Source organism: Arvicola amphibius, chromosome 6 (assembly GCF_903992535.2).
Source record: "Arvicola amphibius chromosome 6, mArvAmp1.2, whole genome shotgun sequence".
NCBI lineage: Eukaryota > Metazoa > Chordata > Mammalia > Rodentia > Cricetidae > Arvicola > Arvicola amphibius.
This window is the reverse complement of record NC_052052.2, coordinates 15,407,014-15,424,238: the sequence shown is the minus strand read 5'-3', so window position 1 is coordinate 15,424,238 and position 17,225 is coordinate 15,407,014. Positions and strand designations below refer to the sequence as shown.

General features: G+C 40.1%; 1 protein-coding gene across 3 annotated transcripts in view; it reads right to left on the bottom strand.

The window, feature by feature from the left end:
- Cdc42 (cell division cycle 42) overlaps positions 1-17,225 on the bottom strand; it is a 38,201-nt gene that overhangs the window by 10,757 nt on the left and 10,219 nt on the right. For 2 of the 3 annotated variants that reach the window (XM_038333216.1, XM_038333217.1), the window contains exons 2-3: positions 4,030-4,184; positions 1,093-1,165 (exon numbers count right to left, since the gene is read on the bottom strand). In XM_038333216.1, coding sequence (XP_038189144.1) covers positions 1,093-1,165; positions 4,030-4,134 — 178 coding nt within the window. In that variant the 5' untranslated portion in view covers positions 4,135-4,184. Of the gene's footprint in view, positions 1-1,092; positions 1,166-4,029; positions 4,185-5,346; positions 5,451-17,225 lie in introns of those variants that run through there. The other variant, XM_038333218.1, reaches the window with a different exon arrangement.

Here is a 17,225-nt window from a genome sequence, read left to right as displayed (position 1 = left end):
ACTCTTTTTATCTGAACATACGCATAATATCAGAAGTCAGGAGGTTGAGGCAAGGAGATTTTATATGCAAGACTAACCTGGACTACGTGAAGATACTGTTTTAAATAAAATAAAACACATTTTGAAGGACTGATTTAAAATGTTTACAACTGGCCAGGTGTTGCGGCACATGCCTTTAATTCCAGCACTGGGAAGCATAAGTATGTGGATGCAGGTGGATCTCTGTGATTTCAAGGCCAGTGTGGTCTACAAAGTGAGTTCCAGGACAGCCAGAGCTACACAGAGAAACCCTGTCTTGAAAAACCAAATAAATAGATGATAGATACATAGATAGACAGACAGACAGACAATAAAAATAAATATGAAGTTTACAACCTTAGTTATATTTAGGAAACTAAGATCATTCATTTCAGAGTCTTATATATTCTACCTCGCCTTGAATTTGCTATATATGACCTTGAGCTTCTGATCCTCCTGTTTCTATCCAGGAAAAGCTTCTGCTTCTGTGATTACAGTAGTAACCAATTTTCGTGGTAATGCTGGGGATTGAACCCAGGGCCTCATGCATGTACAGAAATATGCTACCAACTAAGCTACACCTCTAGTCCCCAACTATAAGATCTGAACAAGGGGGTAAAATGAAATGATCAGCAGATATGTTTTCTGACCTCATTCCCTTAGTCTCTCTCCAGTCTCCAAACCCACTGGAGTTCACCTAATGAGTCTCAGACTATATTGCATCTTCTACCATGCCATCCACCCAGGGCATTCCACACTCACTACTATTAGCCATCCAGGATCCACCATCTTTCTGTGTGTGTAGATTTTTTGAGCAAGGGTCTCTCTACAGCCCTTGCTGTCCTGGAACTCACTACATAGACTAGACTGGCTCAAACTCAGAGATTTGACTACCTTTGCCTCCTAAATCCTGGGATTATAGGTGTGTGCCATCATGCCAGTAACCATTCATTATAACCCTAATAACAAAACATAAGTGAATTACTAATATACTAATTTCATGGTGCCCAAAAGACATGCAGTAGCAACTGTTACAGTTACAGATCAAAATATTGTGAGACATTAAGTTTTCACCTGCAGTATCAAAAAGTCCAAGAGTATATGGCTCTCCACCAATCATAACTGTAACTGCATAGTTGTCAAAAACCTAAAATTAAAACAAAGAAATACAACACTGTTAGTGAGATAGTACAATTCGTAGTCACTTATTTCCTTCCCAAGAAGGAAATTCATCTTCCCTTAGTTCGAATCTTTTTATGTAACCAATCTCATCAACTATGTCCTTGCATGAGCTGATGGTTCTTGGGGAAAAAAAATTGGAAGACTGTGTCATGGGATGAACTACTACATGAGAAACACAAAATCCTAAGTGGTATCACAGAAGCCAGGTCTCTCACTACAAAGAACCTTTCCATCTATCTTCAAGGGGGTTGGGCAGGAAAAGAAAGGTGATATCCACTCTTTCTGACAACTAGTGGTATTGAGAAACTTTTGAATAAAACACTTGGCTAAATGAAAATAAATCAGCTTAAAACAAAGAAAAAGAAGGGGTTGGAGAAATGGCTTAGTGGTTAAGAGCACTGGCTGCTCTTCCAGAGGTCTGGGATTCAATTCTCAGCAACCACATGGTGGCTCACAACCATCTCTAATGGGATCTGATGCCTTCTTCTAACATAAAGGCATACACACAGATAGAGCACTCATATATAAAATAAATAAATGAGAAAAAAAGACAGGAAAAGGAAAAAACAAACAATATGGTAGAACACCCCATAATTCCAACACTTAGGAGATAGAGGCCAAGGTCACTCTGACCTACTTACGAAATTTGAGGCTACTCTGGGCTGTCTCAAAATAAATAAGACTGTCTCAAAAATAAATAATAAAAATTTTCAATACTCCCCTTCAAGTCTAAAAAAATTAAGACAGTGCTTTGCTTCCAAAATGTTCAATCTGATTTCTAAAAAAACTATTAACAGACAGCTCCTTTTAATTCAGACCTGAAACTGGGCTGGAGAGATGACCCAGTGGTTAAGAATTTGTACTGTTCTTTCAGAAGACTGAGTTCAGCTCCCAATATCTACATGAGGAGGCTCACAACCACCTGTAACTGCAGCTCCAGGGGAATCTAACACCTCTGGCCTCTGTGGGCACCTGCAGGCATGTGAACATTATCCACACACAATTAAAAAATAAATAATTAATTAAAGAGAGAAAAAAAGGGGTTGGAGAGATGGCTCAGAGGTTAAGAGCACTGGCTGCTCTTCCAGAGGTCCCGAGTTCAATTCCCAGCAACCACAATGGTGGCTCACAACCATCTGTACTGAGATCTGGCGCCCTCCTCTGGTGTGCGGGCATACATCAAGGCAGAATATTGTATACATAATTACATAATAAATAAATAAATAATTCGAGAGAGAGAGAGAGAGAGAGAGAGAACAGAAATGTGCCAGGTACATCTATCCAGATTAGCCACTTCGGAGTATAGGCAGAAGGGTCACTTGAAACCAACATTAACAACATAATAAGACCTTGCCTCGGAAGGAAGGAAGGAAGGAAGGAAGGAAGGAAGGAAGGGAGGGAGGGAGGAAGGAAGGAAGGAAGGAAGGAAGGAAGGAAGGAAGGAAGGAAGGAAGGAAGGAAGGAAGAAGTTCAGAATCGGGAAGCATTAGACAAAGGCAGCAAGCAGATCTCTATGAGTTTAAGGCCAGTCTGGTCTACAAAGCAAGTTCCAGGAAAGCTACACAATTGAGACCCAGTCCTCAGGAGGAAAAAGAGTATCAGAAAAGCTTTATTACCAAGTCTCATCTGCAAGTTGGATCTGAATTTTCTCTCCCATGAAAGAAAAGGTGATGTATAAATTTCTTCAACTCTGATCTCTATCCTCTAAATGGTAACTCAGTCCACAGATGGGCATAAATATGCACTGTATACCAAATCCGTTTCCATACCGACATAAACACCATAGATACATAATTAACCTAAGCAGGCCCATTTCAAAACTTATGCCACTGCTATTCTTTCCCCAATGATGCACAAACATATAAAACACCCAGAAGCTCACAGCAAATAGTCATGAAAGTCTTGGAAATCACATTTACAAGTAAAAACTGAGGCACAGATTTCCCAGTGGCTGTCTCACCTTCAGACAAGATCTACAAAAGCCCCCTGTAACTTCAAAATATCTTCTGATTAAAAATGTAGTTTTAATCAGACTCAAAAATGTAGTTTTATTACCAAATTGCCCTTTTTTTTGAGACAGAGTTTTTTGTGTGACCCTGGCTGTATTGGAACTAGTTTTGTAGACCAGGCTGGCCTCAAACTCACAAAGATCCTCCTGTCTGCCTCTGCCTCCTGAATACTGGGATTAAAGGTATGTGTCACCACCACCCAGCTATCAAATTACATCTTAAAGTCTCACCCCCTCAAAGAAACTTCATCTTTTTTCTTAATGTAGCTTTAGTCTAAGTCCTACACCAGCTGTGTCATCACAGAAGCTAACATCAACATGTTAACCTGATAACCCTATTTATGTTTCTGAAGATTAACCTAAGATTCCAGACTCTTTTTGATCAATTCCAAAATACACTAATCAAGCCAGGTGCAGTGGCTGGAAATTGAATCTGAGTCCTCCAGAAAAGCAGCCAGTACTCTTAACTGTGGAGTCATCTCTTCACCCTCAGCTATTTAATTTTAAAGTGTAAGTAATTACCTATGAGAAGCCAAAAACTGGGGCTGGTATAATAACCAAGCTGGTGAGGGCACTTGCTGCCAAACATGACAACCTGAGTTCAATCCCAGAGCCCATATGAACTCCTTCAAGTTGTCCTCAGTCTTCCATACATGCACAAAGGTGGTATGTACATACAGACACACACCCCACAAAGTAAATAAAGGTAATGAAATTGAATGTGTTTTTAAAGGGCAAAGATAGACAAAATATTTCAGTGCAGGTAGGCAAAATTTTTTCAATGGACATCCCTTTTACTATCAGAAAGCCTTTATACTTACAGTTGGTACATATTCCGATGGAAATTTGTTTGTTGTATAGGATATCAGGAGACATGTTTTACCAACAGCACCATCACCGACAACAACACACTTAATTGTCTGCATTGCGGAAATAGTTTTGTATCCACTTTTAATATTTCAAATTAGATGTTGACCTAAAAAGAAATTAAAGACAATTATTCTATTGACTTCTACTTATATACATATCTTTCTCTCTTAACAAGTTTAGCCACTCAAAGAAGAGAACTAGCATTACTGATACGGCTAAAAACCTCTAAAAAGAAAAATGGCAATTGCTCAGAGCAGCAGTTATAAGGGTCCATTTGCTAAGTTTTTGGATCTGATTTTAAGTCCAAAGTAGATCAGTATATTCTTTTTTTTTTAATTACCTTTTTTTTTTAATAACAAAAGAGAGGAGATATGAGAGCAAGCCCCATGTGGTATATGAACTTTGTGAAAGCTTGCTGTAGAATGAACACACATGTATTATATACAAGATCAACTGCAACACAAACAACACTGTAAACAATGGTTCATCACCCAGCCTCAGGGCTGTAGCAACTCAGAACATAACAAGCAGCACAACCCTTCTCCACCACCCCCAGTATATGTGAGAAGGAACTGGACAATGATCAGCAGCTATGGTAGCACCAGTTAGCCTAGCTATTATTACTCACAGCTTAAAGAGTTTCAACGTACATTTTTAAAATGAAAATATCAGCTCTTCTAACCATAAAGATTTATTTCAAAATATAATTACATGAGCTGGGGAGATAGCTCAGATGTCACAGCACTTTCCCAGACAGCTTGACAACCTGAGCGCAGATCTCCAGAACCACATAAAAGTCAGGTGTAGTAGTAAAACTGCCAGTAATCCCAGAGTGCCCCACAAGTAGGTGGGAAGCAGAAGCTTGCAGTGAACAAGAGAAACCCTGACTCATACATAACCTTGCTATGCAAGGTTGTCCTCAAACCTCCAATAGCATACTACAGCACATGCAGACACACAATTACAAATACACTGAGAATTTACTGTAAAAGGGAAACAAAAGATTTGCAAATGGCTATGGCATTAAAATTTTGCCAGGCAGTGGTGGCACACACCTTTAATCCCAGCACTTGGAAGACAGAAGCAAGTTCACAAAGTTCAAGACCGGCCTGGTCTACAAAGCTCATTCTAAGACAATCAGGACTACATAGAGAAACCCTGTCTCAAAAAACAAAAAAGAATTTGTTGTACTTAACTTTGAAATACACTCAAAAAAGTTTAAGTTATATGTATGAGTGTTTTGTTCATCTGTATGCCTGTGCACCTACCATGTGTGCTCCTGGTGGCCAGAAAAGTCAGACAGTTGTGAGCTAGAATGGAAGCCAGATCCTTTGCAAGAACAAGAGTTCTTAACTACTGAGCCATCTCTTCAGCACTCCCTCCAATTTTGACATCTGCAAAATTAAGATATGAAATCTTTGTATGTCTGTGTGTGTGTGTGTGTGTCTGTATATAAGTACACAGACACTGTGTGCAAAAGTGTGAAGGCCACAGACAGTCATTCTGCAGCTGCCATCCAGCATGTTTTTTTTGAAACAGGGTTCTCATTGGCCTGGTGTTCACCAGGTAGAAAAGATAAACTGAGCAAGCATCAAGTACCAACTTTTTTATGTGGGTTCTGGAAACTGAACTCAAGTCCTCATGTTTGTACTTTATCAACTGAGTAATCTCCCTCAGCCACAAAGGAACAAATGCTCCTAACAGCTTTGAGAAAAATAAATAAACCATCTGCATAATCCCTGGGAGGTGGGGGAGCACAATTTCTTGCTGGTTAGAGCTGCCATTTTATTCAACATGAAAATATAGTCTTTGGTTTGGCCAAAGAGGATACCTGCCACCAAGCCTGATGACCTGAGTTCAATCCACAGGACCCACATGGTAGAAGAAAACTGACTTTCACAAGTTGTCATCTAACAACCACATGCATACTATGCATGGCACATATAGGCCTATCCTCATAAATCAATGTAAAGATACAGAGAGATTCCACTAAGTCAAATATAAAAATATAAACCCAAAGATAGGATGTTAGGCCTATATATTTCTAAAACTAGTTCCCTTCACAACATTTAATCACAATTTATAAATGCTCATTAATACCTCTGTATAGGCGCCTACAGCACTGCCCACACCACTGTACTTTAAACACTTAGACTGGCACGCTGTAAGGTGCTGAATGAATAAAAAACTCACAGAATATAAAACTATATCGCTAGTCACAGGAGATATAAACTCACCCATTACATAGAAACTACATGGTGACAACAACTATAATCTCAGCACTTGAGAAGCAGAAGTAGGAAAATGTTGAATTTGAGGCCAACCTGGGCTACACAATAAATTCCAGACCAGCCAGAGATACATAGGCAAGACTGTCTCAAAAGATAAAAGGCTTGGTCATTAAAATGCTTGCCTAGTGCTTGTAAGCACTAGGACCTGAGTTTGTTTCCAGAACACACCTAACACAAACAAAGGTTGGGGCCTGCAAGATGGCTCAACAGCTTAAGACAACTGCCACCAATTCTAATGACCTGAGTTCAACACTGAGAACACATAGAAGCAAAGAATCAACTTCCAAGTTCTCCTCTGACCTCCACATACGATATGACACTCAATGAAATCCCAAAGACAAACAGACACACACACACAATGAATAAATGAATGAATGAATAAATAAATGAATGAATAAAAAAAACTTTTTAAGCTGATGTGCACTTGTAATTCCAGAGTTAAGGAAGTAGAAAAAGGCTTACTAACTAGCTATACTAGCCTATTTGGTGAGTTTCAGACATATGTACTCAAAACACGAAACCATGGTGACCACCAAATCCATAGTCAAATGAGAAGAGGTGAATAGCCTTCGAACTCTTTTGCAGCTAGTGCTGGAGGTTAAGGTCAGTTTTGAGAATTAGGTTAGTATGCTGTCAAAGTTACCACATTAACTGGCATGGTGTGAGAAAAAAGATTATTACATTCATACAAACCCAAAATACTATTAAAGTTGTTTTCATTTTAAATGCACTTGACCCTAAAGTACTCCATTTTATCTATGATATAAGGAAGAGGAGACTCTACAGGAAACCAGAAAAGAATTACTCAATTTTAGTGGTCTTCCTTGCCAATTCAACAGAATGATTAGCCTGCCTACCAGATTAGATAGAACACATAAAAGGAAGACATTCCCCCCTTTCCTTCTCTTCCCCTTCCCCTCTCCCCTGTCTAATCGCTTACCTTGGAGTTGTAGTTTACATAACCTTAGCATAAATTGTAGTAGATTATCTATATATAGCTTAAAAAATTGTAACACTTAAACTAGGCATGGTGGTGCACACCTTTAATCCCAGCACTCGGAAGGGAAACAGAGGCAGGTGGATCTCTGTGAGTTCAAGACCAGCTTGGTCTACAAAATGAGCGCCAGGACAGTCAGAGCTGTTACAAGAGAAAAACCCTGTCTCGAAAAACAAAAACAGATGGAAAGAGGGGAGGAAGACACCTGACATCGATCTTTGGCCTCATATATGTACACATTAACAAACACAAAAACTTCTCATACTAAAAAACAGCACACATTTACATGCATGCATATTGTCCTGTTTGGTTCTACATCATACAACACATGGGCTGATGCAAATATTCTAAAAATGCAATACTGGTTAGGAATTCCTCCCCCCCCAAAATTTCGATGCCAGGAGGTAGTGATGACCACCTTTAATTCCAGCATTTGGCAGACAGAAGAGACAGAGATCTCTGAGTCAGGGGCTACCCTGGTCTACAGAGTGAGTTCCAGGACAGCCAAGCTGTTATACAGTAAAACCCTATCTTGAAAAAATAAATAAATAAAAAGTGTGACAGACTCTCACGTATCCTCAGCTAGCCTCAGAGCTAGGGACAGAAGTCAAAATTTTGTACATGCAAGACAACTGAACAACATCCTCAGTTTCCAAAAAAATTTCTTCTATACCTCAACCATAGCTACCTTTTTCCCCAAACAAGAAAAACATTCAAATGTTTTTGAATGTTGAAATAAATATTTCAACTTGTATTAACTCTCCAAATATTACTCAAAACAACCAAGAAAAATGAGAAAGTCAGACATGAAGGGTCTTCTAGTAAACTAATTTCAGCCAACCATTTTATAGGTAAGAAAAGTACGCACTGAGTGAGGTAGCTCACACCTACAGTCCCAACACCTGGGACAAATTCCAGGAAAGTCTGTCTGTATAACCCTGAGGCAACATGAAGAGAAAGAAGAAAGGAGAGGAGTCTGACTTGAAAGACTTCCCTCAAAACCAGAAAGCTAGTATACATATACATGTATCACAACATTCTTTTCCAACTCTAAACTTTACACAAATAGTGGTACATGCCTGTCATCTCAGCAAACGAATCGTGAGTTCCATGCCAACCTGGGCTATATAATGAAAACTTATCTGTGAGTGCACATTCATGCATATATATGTCACACAGAGTTGTTTTGAACTTTAGTTTTCAGAACCATCAGTAAACAAGAATTATACTTCTTCAAAAGTCAAATTAAAAAGGTGGGCATGGTAGCAAATGCCTGTAACCCTAGCACTGAGAAAACAAAAGCAACTGTAGCAGAATTTCAAGGCCATCCTAACCACATATCTGAGGCCAGTCTGTGCTACATGAAATGGGGGTAGAGAGGGTGGAGACTTGCTCAAATAAATAAGGGGATCGAGGTATAGCTTAGTAATAGACAACGTACTTCACGCAAAGCCTTGATTTCAATCCCCAGCACTTTTTTAAGTCAATTGATAAAGATTTAAATAAGCTATTTCAAAATAATTTGAAAAAATACACAATAATAAATGAAAATACCATAAAACATTTTATTAGGAGAATGGAGATTAAAATTGTCCCTCTATAATTTTTTTCACTTATTCAACAAACTTTGAGAATCTGATATGTGCCAAACTTTGTACCATACAAAGCCATCTCTAATGTGTGGAACAAAGTTCATTCCCCCTAGAGACAACAAGCCTACTGGGTACAAATAATATGCATTTATCAACTCTATATATTCTTCCTTCCAGACATCACTGATAACTGATATCTTTCTAGGCAGTTTTTTAGAAAAATCAACGTGAACTCAGAACACTGCCCTAATTTGCATAGTCTCAGGTTCAATCCACACTAAGCAAAAGGGGGAAGGGAGGCAACAATTCTACTCTCTTAGGAAGACTTGGGCCTGGTTTACTTATGGTTCTGCACCTTATACAGGCACCACTCAGAAGTGAACAGTTAGTTGCAACCCTTTCTGGAGGAAATCCTCACATTGGGCAGAACTTCCAGCAGTATACATGGTCATACATTTTGTTTGGAATGAAAAATGGCCAGGTGTGTGATTATTCATTGGCTAAAGACAACAGATTGGCTGGCTGGTCAGAGACTGGAAAGAGAATGATTGGAAAATTGATGAGAAAACATCTAGGGAAGATACAGACAAATTTCTCCAGATGAGCAAAGAATATGAAGATACTTGTGTCCCATATAAATGCTCATCAAAAGGTGACTCCAGCAGAGGATAAATAGTAGATAGAATGACCCATTCTCTGGACAGTCCTTTTTCTAACCATCCCTGTCATTGCCCAATGGTCCCTTGAATAAAGAAGCCATGGTGACAGAGACAAGAGTTATATATGGGCTTGACAACATGGACTTCCACTCACCAAGAATGACCTGCCTATTGCTGTTGCCGAGTACCAAATCTGCCTACAGCAGAGACCAACACTGAGCCCCAGATATGGCATTATTCCCCAGCTGACCAACATCAATTATCCCAGCAAAACAAAGGTTTTTCTTTAGGGGGTCTACTATCTTGATAACCACAGCTGATTCTTCAGCCCCAGCTAACCAGAACCATTGCAGGTCTCTCAAACTTCCGGTCTCTCAAACATGCCTCTGAAATTTCACAGGTCAGGCCTCCATTATCCGCACTGCTCTTAACATTCTTATCTTCAAAGCTTTTACAGAACAGCTCACCAAGCTCTTAACACTTAATGGCTTTTTCCAGCCCAATGTTCCAAGCCTTTAATCTGATTATAGCTCTAGAGGCAACAATTGGTAGGCCCTAAAGGACATCAGTATTGTCTTGCCGGGCATCTCCTTTGTAGAAAGTCACTGCTGATTTAGCAGACAGTGACAGATTAATTTCCCCAGTCAAAAGTGGAAAAGGCAATATTTTAGGGGGTGGGGTGTGAGTACATTTTCTGATGAAGATGGAAAGACTATTTCCTCAGTTGAGATAAACCCTTAAGAATCTGAGAATTTGGGCTGGAGAGATGGCTCAGCGGTTAAGAGCATTGCTTGCTCTTCTAAAAGTCCTGAGTTCAATTCCCAGCAACCACATGGTGGCTCACAGCCATCTGTAATGAGATCTGGTGCCCTCTTCTGGCCAGCAAGCATACAGACAGACAGAACTTTATATACAGAGAGAGGGGGGGAAGGAAGGAAGGAAGGAATCTGAGAATTTAAAGTTCTCAGCCTCACTAGAGTCCTCACACACTTCTCCATCCCAAACTACTAGTCTTACAATAAGGGTTTGGGTTTCATTTTACACAACTTGGGCTCTGCTGGGGAGAAGATTCTCTTAGAATACTTAGAAACCTTTAAACTATGCACATCTGGAGCCCATCACTGAGTACATTGTTGTCCTTGATCATATTCTGAGATGTTAGAAGTTAACTTTTGTTTTTGTTTGCCAGCGAAGGAATTGCCTTGCCAGGAAGAGCACACAGTCAATGAGCGAGAGCTTCTTCCATGTTCTATATAAACTATACTAGAAGTTGTGGCCCAGAACAAAGATAGAGCTTCCCACTCCAAAAATATCTGGATTAAAGGTTCATCGTCACACAATTCATCTAAAAAAACAGATAACACACACCAAGTAACACCTGCATTACCTCAGCTCTGAGACAGAGGGCATCAGGGCTATAATCTTTTTTTACTTTGCTTCTAAAGATCTCACAATGCCAAAATAATCTGTTAATCCATGACCAACAGCCACTTCAATTGAACACTATGATTTGTGCTTATTCAAAGTCTGTCTTTATTCAAATCATCACCCAACCTTCCACCCAAAACCTCCCCTACTTATTCTAGATTTCAAAAACTGCCAGCTATCTGACCTCCTGCTATGTTTTAAATGCTGGAATCCCTCTAAATCTCATGACAAAACCCTAAATCCTGTGGTAATGGCAACAGGAGGGGCCTCTGAGAAGAGGAGTAAGCACTAACTGGGGTATAAGAGCAACAAGAAAGTACCACCTGTCTACTCAGCCCCACAGAAAACAGTCTGCCGGCACCTTGATCTTGAACATTCCACCTTCCAGACTAAGAAAAATTAGCTTCCGCACTACCTAGTCCTCGGTATTTCACTATCACAACGCAAAGACAGCTTCCACAACAAGGCCAACAAGGCCCTTCTTGGCTCTAAATCTTTCCCGACCCTCTCTGGTCTCCTTGCTTTTAGGCCTCACATTTCTTCAAACATGCCAGACTGCCTATCTTCAAGTCTCTAACAAAACTCCCTTTCTCGCTGTTCTCTTAAAAATAACATAAATTACTTTTATATATACATGTTTTGCCTGCATTTATGTATACCACACGTGCAAGTAAGTACACACTGGCACTGAAGCAGAACACTGAATTCCCTGGGACTGAAATTACAGGTAGTCATAGTCATGAGTCACCACATGAGTACTGGGAATTGAACCCAGGTCCTCCACCTGGGCAACAAATGCTCTTAACCATTGAGTCAACTCTCCCGCCTCCTTCCCACTCTTCTGGGCAGATGATTCTCATCCCTCACATCTCAGTCTAAATCATGTACTCAGGAAATTTTCCTGACCATCCAATCTGAAGTCACAGTTTCCTCTGGTGGTGGTTTAAATGAGAATGACTTTCAGAGGCTCAGAAATTTGAAGACTTGGTCCCCAATTGGTGGCACTGTTAGGGTAGATTTAGAAGGTGTAGCCTTGCTGGAGGAAGTATGTGGGGACAGGGAGGGAAGTTTTGAGTTTCCCTAGTTTCTCCCTTCTCTGCTTCCTACTTGTGGTTTAAGATGTAAGCTTTGAGCTTATTTTTCCAAATGCTACTACTATGACTGCAACTGCCATGCTTCCCAGTGGACTCTTTCTAGAACCAGAAGCCCAAATAACCTCTTTCTCCTGTAAGTCATCTTGATCATGATGTTTTATCACAGCAATAAAAAGTAACTAATATACCACCTTACACTCTATAGCACTTTTGTTTATTTTCCCTATAAAATGGTTGTAATTTTTAATTAGCTCATTTACTTGTATTGCTACAGTAAGGGAGACAGATCCAACAAAATGGTACAGTAAATGTGGTTTGTTACCAAGCCTGACAACTTGAGTTCCATCCCTGGGATTCACACAATGGAAGACACGAACTGACTCCTAGCACTATGCTGGGCAAAGATTCACTCCCCACTAAAGGAAAGTACTAAAAATAAGATGCTTCCCAATAAATCCACAAGGAAAGGATTCTGCTCTTGTACAGATACCAGTTACATGGTAGATATTCACCCATTAAATCAATCAAACTACCTTATCCCCAGGCACTTTCATTCATTCTAATACAAGTTACACTCTCTTTGTCTCCCTCTCACAGAATCTAATGCAATACAGAGCAAGAAAAAAATGTTTTATACCTTCGAAATGTTTGTTATCTAAAGTATTAAATATTGGGGAAGCATGAAATTTTCAAAGCCAAGTAATATTAACTTTTTAAATTTGTTATTATAATGTATATATGTGTCTACAATGTGTTCATGTGCCATGGTGCACATGAGATCAGGACAACTTTTCCCAGTCAGTTCGTTCCTTCCACCATCCATTCTAAGATCTAAACTCATGTGTCAGGTTTGCTGAGCCCACCTTACCAGTCCTTTTATTTTTCCCGAGATAAGGTCCTATATATCCAATGAAATTACTTCACAGAATTGAGAAACAAGCTAATGCATATAAAGTAACTAGTATAGCACCTAGCACAGGGCTGAGCAACTGGCACTTTACAGTTGTCCTCAATTGAAACTTGTCAAAATCAAAACAGTCCTATGGTATACCTGTAACTACCAATAAGGAGAACTCAAAACTCTCCTTCCTTGTACTTGCCAGAGTTTCAATTTGATCAGTCCTTTGGAAAACCTCATTCTGATCTTAGACACAATTTAAACATTGGTCATCTGTAGCCCAATGACCAGGAGTGGTACAGAAAAGATTATAGCACACCTCTATTTTACAAAAAGACAACAGTATTAATTAATCATAAAATAAGTATTTATCTAGTCCCTATATATGTGCAAGAACAGTCTAATCCTGAGTGGTTTTCTCTTTTATTTTGTTTTGAAAAAGGGTTTCTCTGTGTAGCCTTGGCTGACCTGGAACTCACTCTGCAGAAAAGGCTGGCCTCAAAAGATCCGCCTGCCTCTGCCTCCCCGAGTGCTGGGATTAAAGGTGTGTAACACTTAGCAGCTGCATCGTTAGTTTTCAAACCAAATGGCATAAAACCATTAACCACATGTGTATGACTGTGCAACTTCATCACTTCATGTGTGACAGCAGTATCAGCAGCCACGCAGTCCGTGAAAACTGGATTACTCCATGTACAGTACTTAACACTCAGGTGTGCATGCCCATTACCCACGTGAAACAAGAGCAGACATGGTGGCATTCTATAATCCACCAGCACTTGTGAAGGTGAAAGGAGGGCAACACTGTGAATTCTAGGATAGCCTGGGCTACAAGTAGACCTTGTTTCAGCAGCTGAAAAGATGTTTGGAGTTTAAGAACACTGACTGCTCTTCCAGAGGACCCAGGTTCAACTCCCAGCACTTACATGGCAGCTCACAACTGTCTGTGAACTCCAGTTCTAGGGGATCTAGTAACCTCACACAGATGCAGGCAAAACACCAATACGCATAAAAAAATTTTTAAAAAAATAAGTTTTTAAAAAAAAGACCTTGTCTCAATAACAAACAACAACAAAAAAAACAAAACCAAAAACAAAAAAACTGGGCAGGACAGTGGTGGAACACACCACCTTTAATCAGGAGGCAGAGGCAGACAGATCTCTATGAGTTGGAGGCCAGCCTAGTCTATGAAGCAAGTTCCAGGACTGTCAAAGCTGCTAAACAGAGAAACCCTGTCTTGGGGAAGAGGGGGCAAACTGGGCCTAGAGATGTCTCAGTGGTTAAGAATACTGGCTGTCAGGGCTGGAGAGATGGCTCAGAGGTTAAGAGCATTGCCTGCTCTTCCAAAGGTCCTGAGTTCAATTCCCAGCAACCACATGGTGGCTCACAACCATCTGTAACGGGGTCTGGTGCCCTCTTCTGGCCTGCAGGCAGACACACAGACAGAATATTGTATACATAATAAAGAAATAAATATTAAAATGGCTGTTCTAGAGGACCCAGGTTTGATTCCCAACACCAATGTGATTGCTAAAAAGCACCTATAACTACAATTCTAGGGGCCTCTATAGGCACTGTACACAGACACACAAGCTAGCAAAACATCCATACATATAAAATAAAAATAAATCTTTAATTTAAGAAAACCAACCTAAAAGATTCTTAACTAAGCAATCTGTCATAGCAAGAAGTATTTTATACCATGAAATAAAAGCCAAATACACAGTCCTGGAAACAAAGTAAATATTAACAAACTATTTGGTAAGAAAGGAGATTACAGTAAGAATTGCCCTCAAACTATTAGGACCTACTACACAAATACTTGCTTTAAAAAAAAACACAGCAGGACCAGACTTTAGCTTCTCAATCATCTTGGCAGCTGCTCTTGATTGAAGGCCATCCAAACCTAAGGAGGAAAATGGTGGCCACAAAGACAACAAAAAAGTCTATAGAGAGGGTCAACTCTAGGTTCCAACTTGCTATACAAAGTGCAATGTATATGCTGGTACAGGCAACTCTGAAGACAAACCAGAAAGGGCAGAGCAAGCTTGTTCATTTTTGCCAACAAGTATCCCAGCAGTCAAACCAGAAAGGGCAGAGCAAGCTTGTTCATTTTTGCCAACAAGTATCCCAGCAGTGAAGAAATCTGAAATAGAATACTAAGTTGCGCTAACCAAAACTGGTGTCCATCACTACAAGAGCAATAATACTGAGTTGGGCACAGTATGTGGAAAATACAACAGTGGGATCACACTAGCTACCTAACTGGTCCATTCTGATAAGTGAAGCATACTAAAACAGATGGGAGAAAAATAAACCCAGGAAACGTCTTAAAATAAAAACTGTCAGAACTTGTTTTGTTACTGTTGCTGGTAATGGTGGTACTGGGTGTTGTTTGGAGACAGGCTCTCACTATGAAACCCTGGCCTGCAACTCAAGAGATCTGCCTGCTGGATTAAATGCTTGTGCACCTGACCCATGTTTATTTTTAAATTATTTGAGAGACTGAAAAGATGGCTCAACAGTTAAGAGCACTGGTTGGTCTTCCAGAAAATCTGGGTTCAATTACCAACACCATCTGTTGGATTCACAAGCACCTATAACTCCAATCCCTAAGGATCCAATGCCTTATGGACTCTGTGGGGCACCAGGCACATGTGTGGGACACAAACATACATGCAAGAAAACACTCATACACCTAAAAGTAAAAATAATTTTTTGTGTGTACATGTATGTGTGTACATGTGTGTCAAAACTGAAAAGAAATTTCCCATGCCAGGGCAAAAAAATTCAAATTTTGTGTTTTTGACCTGGCAATTCCATTGTTAAGTCTATCTAAACTAAAAAAAAAGAAAGAAAGAAAAAGAAAAAACAAGACATTCACAGTAACCTTGCTAATGGGAGCAAAAGACAAGACTGACGGTACACCCAATAGAAAACTGTAAGGAAGTTATAAAGAAATGCCATGAAAATATTTTAAAGCATGAGCTGTACTGCTGCCTGCTATGGGAAAACTAGGTCTTCACCATGTTGAAGTTTTAACCTCTAGTACTTCAGAATTTTTTCTGTGCAGAATACAGTGGCACACGCCTTTAATATTGGCATCAGGAAGGCAAACCTGTTAATTCAAGGCCAGACTGATGTACAAAGTAAATTCATGCCAGTCAGAGAGATACACAGTGAGACTTGGTCTCGAAAAAAAAGGGAAAACAGTCTTCAGTGTCATTACCTTTGAAGAGGTAATAGAGGAAAATGAGGTCATATGGGTGAGCCCTATCCACGATAGTATAGTTATAAGAGAAGATTAGGAACAAGGTTATGATGCAGTGACAGCATTTGCAGAAGCAAGAGTAAGTATGATCCCTGGGACAGACACCACACCCCTCAACAAAACTGGAGTGGTAGAACACATCTATAATCCTAGCACTTGGTAAGCTAAATTAGGAAGATCACTGCAACATCAAGGTCAGCATGAGGAACAGAACAATAACCAGGCTAGGCCATGATTAAGAATAAGACTGTAACTTTAAAATGATGGACAACACCTTTAATTCCAGCACTTAGGAGTTCCAGGACAGCCAGGGCTGTTACACACACCCTGTGTTGGGGGAGGGAGTAATGAGGAAATGGCTTAGTTTATAAAGTGCTTTGTTGTTCACACATAAGGACCCAAGTTTAGATTCACAGAATCAACATTAAAAGCAGTACATTTGGTCAAGCAGTGGTGGCGCACACCTTTAATCCCAAGACTCGGGAGGCAAAGGCAGGTGGAACTAAGTTTGAGATCAGCCTGGTATACAGAGAGTTCCAGTGCAGCCAGGGGTACAAAGAGAAACTCTATCTCAAAAAAATAAATAGGCCGGGCAGTGGTGGTGCGTGCCTTTAATCCCAGCACTCATGAGGCAGAAGCAGGTGGATCTCTGTGAGTTCGAGGCCAGGCTGGCCTGTAAGAGCTAGTTCCATGTAGAAGGAATGGTGGGCTGTGCCCAGCCACCCAGCTCCCACACGGCTAGCTTTACACCCGAAATAACAACACACAAATTGTTTTCATTTAAACACTGCTTGGCCCATTAGCTCTAGCCTCTTACTGGCTAACTCTCACATCTTGATTAACCCATTTCTATTCATCTGTGTAGCACCACAAGGTGGTGGCTTACCGGCAAAGATTCTAGCCTACATCCGTCTAAG